Source organism: Amblyraja radiata, chromosome 9 (genome assembly GCF_010909765.2).
Source record: "Amblyraja radiata isolate CabotCenter1 chromosome 9, sAmbRad1.1.pri, whole genome shotgun sequence".
In the NCBI taxonomy this organism is placed as follows: Eukaryota; Metazoa; Chordata; class Chondrichthyes; order Rajiformes; family Rajidae; genus Amblyraja; species Amblyraja radiata.
In genome coordinates, this window is record NC_045964.1 from 13,860,147 (window position 1) to 13,877,572 (window position 17,426).

At 55.3% G+C, this 17,426-nt stretch overlaps 1 protein-coding gene across 4 annotated transcripts in view; it reads left to right on the forward strand.

Moving 5' to 3' along the window:
* papln (papilin, proteoglycan like sulfated glycoprotein) overlaps positions 1–17,426 on the forward strand; it is a 61,391-nt gene that overhangs the window by 36,859 nt on the left and 7,106 nt on the right. For 3 of the 4 annotated variants that reach the window (XM_033026731.1, XM_033026734.1, XM_033026733.1), the window contains 11 exons: positions 359–535; positions 956–1,132; positions 2,037–2,187; positions 3,301–3,387; positions 4,644–4,923; positions 6,071–6,176; positions 8,691–8,820; positions 9,971–10,253; positions 11,213–11,350; positions 12,865–12,992; positions 17,249–17,357. In XM_033026731.1, coding sequence (XP_032882622.1) covers positions 359–535; positions 956–1,132; positions 2,037–2,187; positions 3,301–3,387; positions 4,644–4,923; positions 6,071–6,176; positions 8,691–8,820; positions 9,971–10,253; positions 11,213–11,350; positions 12,865–12,992; positions 17,249–17,357 — 1,766 coding nt within the window. Of the gene's footprint in view, positions 1–358; positions 536–955; positions 1,133–2,036; positions 2,188–3,300; positions 3,388–4,643; positions 4,924–6,070; positions 6,177–8,690; positions 8,821–9,970; positions 10,254–11,212; positions 11,351–12,864; positions 12,993–16,710; positions 16,786–17,248; positions 17,358–17,426 lie in introns of all 4 variants that reach the window. The other variant, XM_033026732.1, reaches the window with a different exon arrangement.

Below are 17,426 nucleotides of genomic sequence, written 5' to 3' on the forward strand. Positions count from 1 at the left end.
TCATGTTTGTTCATCCTGTGGGCACAGGCTGTGAAATCCCTGGATGTTGAGCGGTGGAGTGGGGGGGGGGGGGGGGGGGGGGGGGGTGGGAGTGGGAGGAGGTGAGGGAGTGGGGTGGTGAGGGGAGGGTGGGTGGTGAGGGGAGGGTGGGTGGGGAATGGGGGTGAGAGGGATGAGGAGAGGGGGGCATGGGGTGGGTAAGAGGAGGGGTGAGGGGAGGGGGTGCGTGGGGTGGGTCGGAGGAGGAGGGCATGGTGGGTAAGAGGAGGGGTGAGGGAGGCATGGGGTGGGTAAGAGGAGGGGTGAGGGGAAGTGGGTGGTGGGTTGTGCCGTGGTGACTCTGTGCCCTGTGCCTCAGTGCTCAGTGTCGTGTGGCGGGGGCCATCGTACCCGGGCGGTCCCCTGCGTGTCTTCATCGGGCGGCCAACAGCCCGACTTCATGTGCGGCTCCCGGCCCCCACCAGCCGCCTCCGAGCCCTGCGAACAACGTCGCTGCCACGACACCCACTCCTGGTACATCGGAGCCTGGGGCCCGGTGAGTGTGTGGGGGGGGGAGGGGGGGAGCGGGGTGGCTCTGTGAGTGTGACCCTCCACTGTTATCCTCCCTCTCCCTCTCCCCGTCTCTCCCTCTCCACCCCAACACAAACGCCTCTCCCTACACTACTGTTGGGGTGGGGGGTGGGGGGGGTTTGGGTGTGCGTTGGTATCCACCTCTCTGGGGGGGGGTGTTCTTCGAACGGCCCCACTCTGGGTATCGGGGTGGGGGTGCCCATCTCTCCAGTGTGGGGGTTCCCAGTACGGTCTGAGTTTTGGGGAGGGCGTGTAGATCTGTCTAGGGGTGGGGGTGGGGGTGGGGGGGTGCTGGGGGTTGGGGTGGGGGGGTGTACATCTGTCTGGGGGTTGGGGTGGGGAGTGTCCCCGTCGGTCCCAGCTCTGACCGCCTCTCTTGTCGCAGTGCTCGGTGAGCTGTGGGGAGGGCCTGCAGTCACGGCCAGTCTCCTGCATGTCACAGCTGGGTGGGCAGCTCCTGGACTCCGCCTGCTCCTCCCAGCCCCGGCCCAGCGCCCGGCAGACCTGCTCCCGCCTCGCCTGCCCCCCCTCCTACTCCTGGCACGTCGGTGCCTGGGGCCTGGTGAGTGTCGCTGCCTGACGCGGAAGGGGGGGCATAGACACAAAATTCTGGAGTAACTCAGCGGGACAGAGAGCATCTATGGAGAGCAGGAATGGGTGACGGTTCGGGTCGAGACCCTTCTTCAGACTGAGAGTCAGGCGCGAGGGAGTCTAGAGATATGGAAGGGTGAGGTGTGAAAACAACATCAAAGCAGACAATGGTGTGGACAGAGGAATTGGGAGTAGGGGATAGAGTCTTTACAGGAAGCAGGGTGGGAAGATGTGCAGTCCAGTTAGCTGTGGGAGTCAGTGGGTTTATAATAGATGTCAGTTGATAGACTGGCTCCTGTGATGGAGACGGTGAGATCAAGAAAGAGGAGGTAGGTGTGGGAGAATGAATTTGAGTGCAGGATGGAAATTGGTGGTGAAGTTGATGAGTTCTGCATGGGTGCAGGAGGCAGCACCAATGCAGTCGTCAATGTAGCAGAGGTAGAGTTCGGGGATAGGGCCAGTGTACGCCTGGAACAGGGATTGTTCGACGTACCCGACAAAGAGGCAGGCGTAGCTGGGGCCATGCGAGTGCCCATAGCTACTCCTTGGATTTGGAGGAAGTGGGAGGAGTCGGAGAGGTTGTTGTTGCGAGTTGTTGTGGGTGGCGGGGGGGGGGGGGGGGGGGGGGGGGGGGCTGTGTGTGGGGTGGTGTGTGTGATTGCCCCCTCTGGGGTGGGGGGGGGGGGACAGGGAGGTTTGGGGTGGGGGGGGTCTGTGTGAGGGGTGGTGTGTGTGATTGCCCCCTCTGGGGTGGCGGGGGGGGAGGGGGACAGGGAGGTTTGGGGTGGGGGGACAGGGAGGTTTGGAGTGGGGGGGATCTGTGTGAGGGGTGGTGTGTGTGACTGCCCTCCCCCACGGCCCTGCTCTTCCCCCAGTGCTCCAAGAGCTGTGCGTCGGGCCGCAGGAAGCGGCAGGTGATCTGCTACAACCAGGAGCGCAACCACTGGGACCCCCGACAATGCGACGCCCGCAGACAACCCCGCGACATGGAGGACTGCAACACACAGTCCTGCTACCTGCCCCAGGGTGAGCAGTGCCGCGGAACATCCTACACACCCCCCCCCCCCCACCCCGCTCACTCTACACCAACCCCTCCACCCACTCCACCTCCTCCTCCTGCTCCTCCATGCTTGAAGCATCCGCACCCACCCACCACTCTGCCCCCTCCCTGCCCATTGACAGAGGTCCCTCCACCCTCCCTCTCCCCCTCTCTACCAGGGCTGGAGATCCAGCTTCCCCCTGGTCCTCCAGTAGTCGGGCTCCACTGACCCGGGACCTGGTGTAGAGCTGAGCTGGAGTAGAAGCCATTCGGCAACTTGCCTTCCCCCCCCCCCTGTGCTGTTCCCATACCAGGGGCACCGCTGTCTCAGTTCTACTTGTCCAGCCTGGCTTACCAGAGGGAAGTCATCAACTCATACTAGTGGTCCTGTGAGGAGTGTTTGGCTCTGCAGATCTCTATGCAGGAGAACGTAAGAGGGAAGGAACTGCAGATGCTGGTTTAAACCGAAGATCGACACAAAGTGTTGGAGTAACTCAGCGGGACAGGCAGCATCTCTGGAGAGAAGGAATGGGTGATGTTTTGGGTCGAGACCCTTCTTCAGACTGACAGTCAGGGGAAGGAAACAAAAGATATAGATGGTCATGAGGAGGGATAAAGAACAAATGAATGAAAGATATGCAAAAGAGTAAAGATGATAAAGGAAACAGGCCATTGCTAGCTGTGTGTGAGGTGAAAACCAGTACAGCCAATGAGACTCAACAAGACGACTAGTACAACGACTTGGGTGGGGGAGGGACGGAGAGAGAGGGGATGCAAGGGTTACTTGAAGTTAGAGAAATCACAATTCCTACCGCTGGCCAAGCAAAATATGAGGTGCTGTTCCTCCAATTTGGGTTTGTGGTCAATGTTGGTGCCGTGTGTGGCATCTTGCCGTGGCTCTCAGCTGCGGGGGCCGACACCTCCACACCTCCACCACAACCGAGCTCACACCCAGCCAGCCCCACACCTCCACCACAACCGAGCTCACACCCAGCCGGCCCCACACCCCGACACCTCGCTCTCTCACTCACTCACTTCACCACACATTTGGTGTTTGGCTCAATCTTTTTGCTTTAACTATTTTTTCTTTGCTCCTCCAGCTGTCCCAAGTTTTCCAGATCCCACGGGATTTAATCCGGATGAGGAGCCGATGACCTTCCCATATGTTGAGTCCCTCCCAGTATTGGGTGAGCCCTGCTTACTTTGACTGACCGCATTCTTGCTTGTGTTTGCTGCATTGGACAGAAGATCCAGTGGCAGTGTGGGCCAGGTGTGTGTGTACGTGTGTGTACGTGTGTGTACGAGTGAGTGTGTACGGGTGTGTGTTCGAGTGCGTGTACAAGTGTGTGTAGGTGTGTGTGTGTGTGTGTACAAGTGTGTGTACATGTGTGTGTGTGTACGAGTGGGTGTGTACGAGTGTGTGGATACGAGTATGTGTGTACGAGTGTGTGTACGTGTGTGGGTGTACAAGTGTAGGTATACATGTGTGATACGCATGTGTTTATGAGTGTGTATGTGTGCGTGTGTGTGTAGGCGTGTGTGTGTACGCATGTGTGTATATGTGTATGAGTGTGAGTGTGTGAGCTGCGGGCAAACAGGGGGTGTAATGAGGGGTAAGGAGGTGCTGGTCTGGCCTTGGTACTGTCATTGTTGGAAGCCACGGTGTCTCGACTTCCAATGCCTCTTTCCATCAAAACGCGTCCCTCATCTGAAGGTGTAAACTCCAACCCTGAAACGGTCGGAGGTCCGTCTCTCTACAAAGCTAACTCCTGGATAATTGTCTGGTTTGAGGGCGGTACAGCAGCAGAGATCTGGGTTCGATCCTGACCAAGGGCGCTGCCTGTGTGGAGTTTCTATGTTCTCCCTGTGACCGCGTGGGTTTTCTCCAAGCGCTCCGGTCTCCTCCCACATCCCAAAGTTGTGGGTTTATAGGTTGATTGGCCGCTGTAAATCTCCCCTTGTGTGTGGGGAGTGGATGTGAAAGTGGGATAACAAAGAACTGGTGTGGATGGGAGATTGATGGCTGGTGAGGTCTTGGTGTTTCCATGCTGTATCTTTGATCGATTCAATCGATTCAGCATGGTGCGGTTCTGCAGTAGGAGAGCATGGTTTGATGGTCGCCGTGCTGCTGTGTGTGGAGCTGGGGACTAACAGCTGGAGAATACGTTCACAACAACTTGCTGTGATTGCAGAAGCTGTATAAAGTTGTAGCAACTCTTCCCAAGACTAATCTGTTGGCCATGCACCAACAGTAAAGAGCATCTTGTGAGCATGTGTGAAGAAGGGTCTCGACCTGAAACGTCATCCGTTCCTTCTCTCCAGAGATGCTGCCTGACCCGCTGAGTTACTCCAGCATTACTCCAGTGTTTATCTTCGGTTTAAGCCAGCATCTGCAGTTCCTTCCTACGCCACCTTGGAACATTTCTTCTGCTTTGAATTTCAGACCCCTACTTCCCGGACTTCCTGCCGGATCGGACGGAGACAAACCTGCTCCCCGTCGCCTTGCCGCCGCAGGGGTCGGACGTGGCGAGGTTTTACCACCACGTGCCGGAGTCGGACTCCCCACTCTCCGGCCGGTTTGGGCCCGGGGGACGGCAGGAGCTGCTGGGGTCGGAGCGGTGGGACTGCCACACGGAACCTTACGGCTGCTGCCCTGATGGCTACGCAGCCGCTGATGGGCCAGGGGGTGCGGGCTGTCCCCTCATCCCCTGCTACAAGAGCAGGTAATACAGCCAGCCCCCACCTCCACTCACACCCACCAGACAGGTCCACAACACCCAGCCTACAGACAGACCGCCGAATTATATGAAACACAAAGTGCTGGAGTCACCCAACACTTCTCGACCCAAAACGTCACCCATTCTTTCTCTCCAGAGATGCTGCCTGTCCCGCTGAATTACTCCAGCACTTTGGTTTTGTTTTGTAAACTAGCGTCTGCGGTTCTTTGTGTCTAAATTATATGAATGCAGATGTCAATATCTTCAAAATGACTAAATTTCTTGACATCAGTTATCACCCACAGTCAGGACAGGTTCGTTGACAGGAGCACAAATAATGTGAGGTGCAGTGAAAATCGTCACCCATTATTCCCTTCTCTCCAAAAATGCTTCCTGTCCAACTGAGTTACTCCAGCAATTTGTGTCTAACTTCGGGGTAAATCTTGCTTGCAGCAGCATCACAGACACATAAACATAGACTGCGGCTGCTGGGATCAGGAGCAAAGAGAAACCAAGTGCTGGAGGATCTGGGTCCTGATGCAGGGTCCTGTCCAGAAACGTCCACAATTCCTCCCCCTGCCTGCCCCCTCCTCTGTTGCTGAGTCTCATTTGCAGTTTGATTTTCGCCTTTCCGACGGGGATAAAAGGGGGAATTGAATCACCGAATGAATCATAGTCGCCGGGTAGACGCCTGTTACCCATCAGTTGTGGAGCTGCAGTAAAACAGCTGGTTTTACAGCGAGTCCCCGGGAGTTGGTGGGTCGCTGCCCGCCTACCCAGGGTTATGTCCCTGCGTCAGTAAGGGGTGGGGGAGGTTGGCGTTCAGTGGGCTGGGATGATGTGACGGGACTCAGCGGTAGAGTTGCTGCCATACAGCACCAGAGACACGGGTTCGATCCTGACAACTGGTGCTGTCCGTACAGAGTTTGTACCTTCTCCCCGTGACCGCGTGGGTTTTCTCCAAGAACTTCCGTTTCTTCCCACACTCCAAGACGTCCAGGTTTGAAGGGTAATTGGCTTTGGTAAAAGTTTTAAATTGTCCCTAGTGTGTAGGATAGCGCCAGTGTACGGGGTGATCGCTGGTCGGCGCGGACTCGGGGGAACGAGAGGCCAGTTTCACGCTGTATCTCTAAAGTGTGTCTGAACTGCCCAGGTATGGCTGCTGTCCGGATGGAGTGACGTCGGCCCAAGGCTTAAACCAGGCTGGCTGTCCCAGGCACCCGGCTGAGCGGCTCTTCGAGGGGACCGAGCCCTTCTCCGTGAGTACCCTGCCGCCCCCTCCCCTTCCCCCCCACCCTGCATCGGGTCTGCACCGAGACAAGCAGCGTCCCACCTCACTGACTCAGCTCACCTTAGAAATAACCAACGGCACCCAGCGTTGGTGCACTGGGTACAGTTCAATTCAATATATTCTCACGTGTAACGAGGTACAATGAAAAGCTTTTGTAGCGTGCAAACCAGCCAGTAGAAAGTCTGAAGAAGGGTTTCGGCCCGAAACGTCGCCTCGAGCAAACACTCTCCCTACCTCTACTCCGGTTCTCTGCAACTCATTCCTCCACTTTTTCGCTGATAAAATCAGCACCATCTATCAATCTTTATCCCCTGTACCCGACTCCCCAGCATCTACTCCACCACCTACCACGGCCCCTCCTTTCAACATCTCCACTGACCTCCTTACCCCTCCTCCACACTGCTTCCTCTCCCAGTTTGACCTGGTCACCCCTATTGAAATCTCCAAACTCATCAGCTCTTCCAAACCCACCACCTGCTCCCTCGACCCTCTCCCCACTCCCCTGCTGAAGTCCTGCCTCCCCGTACTCTGCCCCTACCTCACTAATCTCTTCAACTCCTCATTGTCCCAAGGAATTGTCCCCTCCGCTTTCAAAACTGCTGCCGTTACACCAATCTTAAAGAAACCTGGTCTTGATCCCTCCTCTCTCATTAACTACCGCCCAATCTCAAACCTCCCCTTCCTTTCAAAAACCCTGGAGCGTATCGTTGCGTCGCAACGTCATTCCCACCTCCTTGCGTATAACCTACTTGAACCCCTCCAATCTGGCTTTCGCCCCCTCCATAGCACAGAAACTGCTCTCCTCAAAGTCCTCAACGACCTCCTCACCTCTGCTGACACTGGTTCCCTCAACATCCTCATCCTCCTCGACCTGAGCGCAGCCTTCGATACAGTGAACCATAACATCCTGCTCACCAGACTCAAGGACCTCGGCATTGAAGGCTCTGCACTCAGCTGGCTCCGTTCCTACCTTTCCAACAGATCCCACTTCATCTCTCTCCACAACCACACCTCTGCTACAGCCGCAGTCACTCAAGGCGTTCCCCAAGGCTCCGTACTCGGCCCCCTCCTCTTCATCATCTACATCCTCCCCCTTGGTCAGATACTCCGCCACTTCAATCTGGACTTCCACTGTTACGCTGATGACACCCAGATTTACCTTGGCACCAAATCCCCCCACAACCCCACCCTCTCCCATATCAACTCCTGTTTGTCAGCTATAAAAACCTGGATGCAACATAATTTCCTCAAACTCAACAGCGATAAGACAGAATTCCTCCTCATAGGCTCCAAAGCCACACTCAGCAAAATCAATAACCCCACTCTCACCATCGACGGCACCACTGTCTCCCCATCTCCCCAGGCCCGCAACCTTGGCGTGATCTTTGATTCCACCCTCTCCCTTGAGCCTCACATCCGCCATGTCATTAAAACCTCCTTCTTTCATCTCCGCAACATCGCCAAACTCAGACCCTCTCTCACACCGCCTGCTGCTGAAAGACTCATCCATGCCTTCATCTCCTCCCGACTGGACTATTGCAACTCACTTCTCCTTGGCATCAGCTCCACCTACATCAACCGACTCCAACTGGTCCAGAACGCAGCCGCCCGACTCATCACCCACACCAAATCCTGGCATCACATCACTCCAGTCCTCAAAAAACTTCACTGGCTTCCCATCTCCCACCGGATCACCTACAAAATCCTGGTCCTCACCTACAAAGCCCTCCACCATCTGGCCCCCACATATCTCATTGACCTCCTCTCCCCCTACCAACCCTCACGGTCCCTCAGATCCACATCAGCCGGTCTCCTCTCCATCCACAAGTCCAACCTCCGCAGTTTTGGGGACAGAGCCTTCTCCAGGGCAGCTCCCAGGCTCTGGAACTCCCTCCCCCAACTGATCCGCAATTCCGTGTCCCTCCCCATCTTCCAGTCCCGCCTCAAGACCCATCTCTTCACCTCTGCCTATCCTTAGCCCCACGTCCCCGTCCCTTTTCATCTGTGCATTAATTGCCTCATGCTATGTTTTGTATTGAATTCTGTCTTTACTTTGTGTACTAGTCATGTCTCTACTATTTATTTCATTCCCCTTACATGTTTTTCCTATACATGCTCAATTTTTGTAAGGTGTCCTTGAGACTCTTGAAAGGCGCCCATAAATAAAATGTATTATTATTATTATTATTATTATTTCCTTCGCTCCATAGATGCTGCTGCACCCGCTGAGTTTCCCCAGCAATTTTGTGTACCTTAGAAAGTCAATACATGATTACAATCAATCCATTCACATGTACAGATACATGATTCGTGTGGGAGCCGAGATTTAAAAGTGTGGAGCGATTGCAATGTGTGAATGTACATCTGCTTCCGTGGCCAGCACACAAATAGTCGCCTGGGTTGGGCACCATCCTGGAAGCACCACCAGCAGTTTGGGATGGGGAATGTTTTGACCAGCAGTTCCTTTTTATCCGTGTTGCAGGAATCCAGGGTCGCTGCCCGGAACAGTGCACCAGACCAATGCCGGGCCTCCAGGTACGGCTGTTGCCAGGATGAGACCACGTCGGCCCTGGGACCGGAAGGCGAGGGATGCAGGGAGCAGCTCTCCCACTGTAAGTGGATCTCTTGCCCTCCCTCTGACAGTGCTCTGACCGCGGGTGGGTGGGCGGTGAGACAGTCTCGACACTGGGCTTGAGCCCAGCCTGACCCTCACCCTGACTGTCCATACAGGACCAGGCCAGTCCACCACCAACAACTGTCTGCCCTTGGAGAGCCCCTCAATGTGGCCAAAATAGCACAGTGGATGAGGACATGAGAGGTGGCGGAGGGGCTTGGACAGTGTAGTTTAGAGATACAGCGCGGAAACAGGCCCTTCGGCCCAACGAGTCCGCACCGGCCAGCGATCCCCGCACATTAACACTATCCAGCACCAGGGACAATTTTACATTTATACCAAGCCAATTAACCTACAAACCTGTACGTCTTTGGAGTGGGAGAAAAGTGAAGATCTTGGAGAAAACCCATGCCTGTCACGGGGAGAACGTACTCTGTACAGACAGCGCCCGTGGTCAGGATCGAACCCGGGTCTCTGGTGCTGTAAGGCAGCAACTCTACCGCTGCACCTCCATGCCGCAGACAGGTGGGGGAGGGGTTTGATGTTGTGAGGTGGAGTTTCACTACCGGCTCCTGTCTAGTGGAGACGAGACCAACTGTGACTAGCGGAGAACAAACAGTGTGTCGGGGCAAACCTGAACGAGGGCAGATCAGGGATCTGGTGGAATTGGGAGGGGAGAGGGAGAGTGAGGAGTCACGGTGTGGGTTCGGCAATGGATAGAGAGGGTGAGGGAGGAGATGAGGTGGGGGTAGTGGGGATCAGGATGGAGCGTGGGTGGGGTCAGAGGGCGTGGAAAGGGGTCAGAGGCCGTGAGTGGGGTCAGAGGGCGTGGAAAGAGGTCAGAGTGTGTGGGAAGGGGTCAGAGGGTGTGGGAAGGGGTCAGGGTGTGGGAAGGGGTGCGGAGATGTGTGAGGGTGGGGTAAGGCGGGGATGGAGTGGTGCGGGAGGGGTCGGGGCTGTCAGTGTGCAGCAGGGTGATGGTGGGAAGGGTGAGGGAGGAGTGAGAGTGAGGAGAGGGGAGGAGGTTGGTGGTTAAGGTAGTGGGATCCATGGGGGTCGATGGGTTGGGGGCTCCTCTCCCCCCCCCCCCCACCCTGGGTCTCGACCCTTTGTTGGTGCCCCTCTGACCTGTGACCTCTGACCCACAGTGCTCCCGGCCCGGTGCCAGCTGGTGAGCGCCAACGGGCCCTGCAGTGACTGGGTGGCCCGCTGGTTCTTCGTGCCTCAGCCCGGCGCCTGCAACCGCTTCTGGTACGGGGGTTGCCACGGCAACCGCAACAACTTCCCCACGGAGGCCGAGTGCGTGCGGCACTGCCAGACGCCGGACGAGGGGGGGGCTCCCGACCCCCAGCGTTGGAGCCCATCCAGCGGACGGCACCAACCGCCCAGCAGGGACCCCTCCCCCGCCCCACGGGAAGCGCCCAACCACAGGTAATGCAGTCGAACCCCCGACCCCATCCCGCTGGGAACACGCCCCAGTCATCCCGGGTCCCCTCCAGGGCGATGACCTTCCTCCAGGATCACCCCTTCCCCTCCTCGACCCATCCGCACTGGTAGTGCAGTGGGTACCCCTCACCCCTATCCCCATCAGACCCTCCAGGCCTCCCCCACACTGGCACTCAATCCCCCTCCTCCCGGAACACCCGGGATCGCTCCTCTCCCCCAGGACCATCATCCTGGACTTCTCCTGGTACCGACCTCTCCTTCCTCAGGCAGCCTCCTCCATCGGCCCCATCCCCCCGCCTCCCCTGTCCTCCTTCTCCCTCCGACCACACCCTCCCCCTGGACAACCCCCCTCTCCCCAGGACCAAGCCCCCTCCTCCCCTTGGCCCTCTCTCTTGCCCACCCCCACCCCCACCCCGGACCCTCAACCCAGACTGATGGACGGCAGATGGAGGTGTCCTCACTGCCGTGTGGCTCTGATCGGAGACACCAGGCTGTGTGAACACGTGATGGACACGCTGCTCACACACACCTGGCCCGTGTACTTGCAGCGCACGTGGACCCAGCTGCACGCACCCACCCTGCACGCACACGGACCCAGACTCCAGGAACACTCCCCGTGTGTGACCCCTGAGGGGCCGAATGGCCTCCCTCACTGCAGGCAGCCGGGGGCGTTGCTGAGTGCTCCCCTGTTCCCCAACCTCACCGACAGTCTCCCCTCCCCAAATCCCCCAACCTCACCATCCCCACTCCCTCCAGTCTCACCGTCCCGACACGCTCTCCCCTTCCAGAGTGTCCTCTCCCCCCGTCTCAGACCCCACCCGTCTCCAGCGTTGCTCCTGCTCTCCGATCCGCGGCCCGATTGTTCCCGGTTGCCGCCTGCTCCGGGGCCCGTGATCCCCGGTTCATCCTGGTGCGCCCGAGTTAACCGCGCTCTCTCCTGGCAGGTTGCAGATCGACCGGAGTGACGCGGGCACGGTGTCGGTGCGGCCGGGGGAGACGGCTCGGTTACCGTGCCGGGTCCAGGCATCGCCCCCCCCCAGCGTGGAGTGGCGTAGACACGGCCGGCCCCTGCTCTCCCTCAGGTGAATGGCCTCAACCACCACCGGCCCCCACAATGTCCCAGCCTCCATGTCCAGGAAGGAACTGCAGATGCTGGTTCACACCAGCCATGGACACAAACTGCTGGAGTAACTCAGCGGGACAGGCAGCATCTCTGGAGAAAAGGAATGGGTGACATTTTGGGTCGAGACCCTTCTTCAGACTGAGAACTTCGTTTCTTTCCCTTCGAAGGGTTTCGGCCCGAAACGTTGCCTATTTCCTTCGCTCCATAGATTCTGCTGCACCCGCTGAGTTTCTCCATCTTTTTTGTGTACCTTCGATTTTCCAGCATCTGCAGTTCCTTCTTAAACAGTCTATATTCAGTTCCCTGACTGATGCCAAAAGCCTTCTTTACCCCCTTGTCCACTGTGACACCACTTTCATGGAACTATGTATTGGTGCTCCTGGATCCCTCTGCTCTACAACATCCCCCAGGGCTCCACCGTTCACTGTGTAGGTCCTGACCTGGTTTGCCCAGATACCATCATTGTAAAGTTCCCAAAGTTGAGCAAGGCATTGCTGGCTCATTGATGTGATATGATGCCCTATGTGAGGCTCTTGGCCCTCAGCAGAGCCCTGGTGAATGTTTAAAGATACAACGTGGAAACAGACCCTTCAGCCCACCGAGTCCACACCCACCATCGATCACTATTTCTATGTTATCCCGCTTTCTCACCCAATCCCTACTCAGTAGGGGCAATTTATAGAGGACTATTAACCTACAAAGATGCACGTCTTTGGGATGTGGGAGGAAAACCCACGTGGTCACAGGTAGAACGGGAATATTCCACACAGACAACACCTGTAGTCAGGATTGAACCGGGGTTTGTGAGGCTGTGAGGCAGCAGCTCTACCGCTGCGCCACCATGCGGTTAACTGGAGATCCAGCCCCATACAGGAGCCTTGACTGACTGGTGGATGTCTGCCTGAGCTACTCCCGGTTGCATTCGGCTAGACTGTCTAAAAGAAAGTGAAAATCTACAGGACACTCGCGGGTCCTTGACCTTGGGTGCATCTTGAAGTGTGGATCTGGGTGGAGTCTAGGTTCTCCACAGACTACAGTGGCGTGAGTGTTCCTGCCCTTCCTCAGATACGGAAGGTCCAGGGGGAATGAAAGTGTGGGGCCTTGGCACAGTAGTGGGGAAGGGGAGTTTAGTTTAATTTAGTGTAGAGATACAGCGCGGAAACAGGCCCTTCGGCCCACCAAGTCTGCGCTGACCAGCGATCCCCGCACATACTAGAGACAATTTTACATTTATACCAAGCCAATTAACCAGTACATCTTTGGAGTGCGGGAGGAAACCGGAGATCTCAGAGAAAATCCACGGGGGGAACGTACACACTCGCTACAGACAGCACCTGTAGTCAAGATCGAACCCGGGTCCCTGCGCTGTGAGGTAGCAACTCTATCGCTGCGCCACCGTGCCGGCCTAAAGTGATGGAGTGACGACCTTGTTGTGAGCTGCTGCCCCTGACCTCTCCGTCTCTGTCCCGACAGGCACAGCAAGCATCCGGACGGATGGCTGGTGATCAGCCGGGTTCAGCCACAAGATGCCGGAGTGTACACGTGTCACGTGTCGGACGGACGGGATCAGGACTTCCGTCAAGTTGAGCTGAAGGTCCAAGGTAGTGTCCGCGTGCACCGCGGTCAGTGTCGGCAGCGTAGGAGCTGAGAGCAGGGACCCGCGGCACGATGGTAGGATTCGGGTTGTCCCCAGGTTGAGATCACCTTGTGTCCCGTCAGATAAACAGGATCAGATCACACATGCTGGGAGCTCAGGACTGCCCTGGCAGACCCATCGTCTCTGCCTGCTCCTGCCCCACTGAACTCAGCTCCACATATCTCCATTCCATCCTCTACTCACCCTTGTCCAGTCCCTTCCCAAACTGTGAGACATCTCTCACCCTTCAGCTCTTCTACAGGAATCCAGTCCCTTTACACCTCCACCCCCCACCATGAAGGTCTCAAGGTCCTGCATCCCACAAAGACTCAGTCAACTTCCCTCCACTAACACTCACTGTCTGATGGAACATTTTCACCCTCAACAACTTCTCCTTTGACTCCTCTCACCTCCTCCAGGTTAAAGGTGTAGCCATGGGTACGCGCATCAGCTATGCCTTCCTTTTGTTGAACAGTCCTTGTTTCAGGCGTATACTGGTCCAATGCCCAATGTATAGGGCTCAGGTGAGACCACATCTGGAGTATTGTGTACAGTTTTGGTCTCCTAATTTGAGGAAGGACATCCTTGTGATTGAGGCAGTGCAGCGTAGGTTGATCCCTGGGATGGCGGGACTGTCATATGAAGAAAGATTGAAAAGACCACGCTTGTATTCACTGGTGTTTAGAAGGATGAGGGGGTATCTTATAGAAACATGTAAAATTATAAAAGGACTGGACAAGCTAGATGCAGGAAAAATATTCCCAATGTTGGGCCAGTTCAGAACCAGGGGCCACAGTCTTAGAATAAAGGGGAGGCCATTTAAGACTGAGAAAAAACTTTTTCACCCAGAGTTGTGAATGTGCGGAATTCCCTGCCACAGAGGGGAGGCCAAATCACTGGATGGATTTAAGAGAGAGTTAGATAGAGCTCTAGGGGCTAGTGGAGTCAAAGGATATGGGGAGAATAGACAATAGACAATAGGTGCAGGAGTAGGCCATTCGGCCCTTCGAGCCAGCACCGCCATTCAATGTGATCATGGCTGATCATCCCCAATCAGTACCCCATTCCTACCTTTTCCCCATATCCCCTGACTCTGCTATCTTTAAGAGCCCTATCCAGCTCTTTCTTGAAAGCATCCAGAGAACCTGCCTCCACCACCGAGGCAGAGTTTTCCACACTCTCAACTCTCTGTGAGAAAAAGTGTTTCCTCCGTTCTAAATGGCTTACCCCTTATTCTTAAACTGTGGGCCCTGGTTCTGGCTTCTTAAACTGTGGCCCCTGGTTCTGGAACTGTGGCCCCGGTTCTGGAGAAGGCAAGCACGGGTTATTGATTGGGGATGATCAGCCATGATCACAATGAATGGCGGTGCTGACTTGAAGGGCCGAATGGCCTACTCCTGCACCTATTGTCTATGTTTCTAACTCTTTCTCCACTGTTGTGACAACAGCCTCCTTGCACACATGCAGAACTCATTGATTTCATTAACTTTACCACTATTTCCATACGTCTCCCCTTTCATCACAGAGGACAGACTATCTATCGACTGACATCTACTATAAACCTACTGACTCCCACAGTTATCTGGATCACGATTCCTCCCACCTTGCCTCTTGCAAAATACGCTAATCTTTAAAAAAACATGTGTGAAGAAGGGTCTTGATGCCACCTATCCATGTTCTCCAGAGATACTGACTGACCTGCTGGGTCACTCCATCACTTTGTCCTTTTGCGTATTAACCAGCATCTGCAGTTCTTTGTTTTTACTGATGCATTAACATCTCTCCTTACAAAAGAAAACCAATAGTGTACAGTAATCGAGCTCCTGATGTGGTCGCACCAATGCCCACATTAACTGTACATAACCCCCCTGCCTAATATAAGTATTTCCCCTCAAGGTAAACAGCAGCATTCTCTAATTTAGCTTTCCATGCCTAATTAGCTTCATCAACACCTTGTTCTTACTGGACCTGTACATTGACCTTTTGTGATTCATGCATTTGGACACCGGGATCCTTCTGAACCTCCGAGCTCTGTCATCTCTCACTATCTACATTATATGATGCTCTTTAATATATTCCTGCCAAATGGTCTTCCATATTTCTCACATTATACTCGCTTGTCAAATCTTTGCCCATTCACTGAATCTATCTATATCCCATTATAGCCTCCTCACATATTCTTCCCAGTTTATTTACCTACCCACCAGCAAGTTTAGAAACTAATCTTTGGTGGCTTTATCCGAGTTGTAGTTGAGGCCTGACCCAGCTCTGATCTCTGCCCAGTCCTGACCATACCCGGACCTGACCTGACCCGGGCCTGGTCTTGTACAGGCCTGGCCTTGCCTAGATGTGTTTAGTTTCAGTTTAGTTTAGCTTAGTTTATTGTCACGTGTCAGGGTTGCAGTGAAAAGCATTTTGTTGCGTGCTAACCAGTTAGCAGAAACACAATACATGATTACAGTCGATCCATTTGCAGTGTATATAGATACATGGTACCTGACCCAGCCAGCACCTGGCTTCACATCGACCTGGCCTTACATGGACCTGGCCTTACCTGGACCTGACCCAGCCTGGACCTGACCTTGCTCGCATGCCCGGACCTGACCTAGCTACTCTGGGCGGGACCTGGGCCATTCTTGACCTGTCCAGGTAGCACAGACACGGCTGTGAGCTGCACGGTTCTTGCTGATCCCCGCACCCTGCGGAACGCCCACAGGACTTGCACCCCTGCGCAGGGTCATTCCTTGCGTTGGATGCCACAGGTGAAGGTATCATTCCCTCAATCCCTACCCTGGGGTTCTTCTGAGGGCCGGGCTTGGTGAGGGCTGGTGCAGTGCGACGGGTGGGTGCACAGACCCGGAGCCAGTCCGTCTCTCAGTCCCAGACGGTCGCAAATCTGACTATGGGCCTATCCTGTCCCATCGTGCCCTCACCCCCACCCTCCCCTCCCCTCCCACAGCCCGACAGTTCTCTGATACTCGCGACAGGGAGAGAGGGCGAGGTGTTGATCAGCTCCCCGCGTGCAGTGGACAGAGATGAAGCCTCCCGTCACTGTGCCTGACGTGCCTCCAATGTGCACACCAGTAATGTGCCTGAAATTCAAGAGAGTCGGGGTGGAAGTTTGTGGAGTGGCTATCACTAAGGAGAAGGTGCTTGGGAAGCTGAATGGGCTGAAGGAGGATAAGTCACCTGGACTGCACCCTAGGATTCTGAAAAAGGTGGCTTTAGAGATTGTGGAGGCATGAATAGATATTTCAAGAAATACTAGAGTCAGGAGTGGTTCCAGACGATTGGCAAATTGCCAATATTACCCTGCTGTACAAGAAGGAAGCAAAACAGAGTAGTGGGAACAATAGGCGGGTTAGTCTGACTTTGGTGGTTGGTAAGAGTCCATTATAAAGGATGAGGTTTCGGAGTACTTAGTTCATGATAAAATAGGCCAAAGTCAGCATGGTTTTGTGAAGGGGAGATCTTGCCTGACGAATCTGCTGGAATTCTTTGAAGTGGTAAATGTGGAGAGAATCCAGAAATCGGAGGTGCAAAGAACTTGGGAGTGCTGGTGCAGAATTCCCAAAAAGTTAATCTGCAATCGAATCGGTAGTAGAGAAGGCAAACGCAAAGCTAGCATTTATTTCAAGAGGGGTAGAATACAAAAACAGGGATGGCTGGTGATCAGCCACAAGATGCCGGAGTGTACACGTGTCACGTGTCGGACGGACGGGATCAGGACTTCCGTCAAGTTGAGCTGAAGGTCCAAGGTAGTGTCCGCGTGCACCGTGGTCAGTGTCGGCAGCGTTGGAGCTGACAGCAGGGACCCGCGGCACGGTGGTGGTCTCTGAATTAAAGGACTAACCTTTAGGAAGGAGATGAGGGGGAATTTCTTTAGTCAGAGGGTGGTGAATTTGTGGAATTCTTTGCCACAGAAGGCTGTGGAGGCCAAGTCAGTGGATATTTTTAAGGTGGAGATAGATAGATTCTTGATTAGTACGGGTGTCAGAGGTGATGGGGAGAAGGCAGGAGAATGGGGTTAGGAGGGAGAGATAGATCAGCCATGATTGAATGGCGGAATAGACTTGATAGGCCAAATGGCCTAATTTTACTATCACATTACCTTTTGACCTTCCCCCTGCATCGGACGAGCGTGGAGAGGAAGGAAGGGAGGGAGGGGAGGGGAGATGATCTGGGCTTTGTGGGGAACTAACGCTGCCTTTCCCCTGTCAGGAGCGCTGAGGATCACCACCCCCCCGCGGGACGTGCGAGTGGCTCTCGGAGGGCGTGCCGAGCTGCCCTGTGCGGTGTCCGACCCGCAGGCTCACGTCCGCTGGACAAGGCAAGCGGTGGCGGGCGGGGGGGGGGGGGGGGGGGGGACGACGACCTGCGACCTCACCCGGGGAGGGGG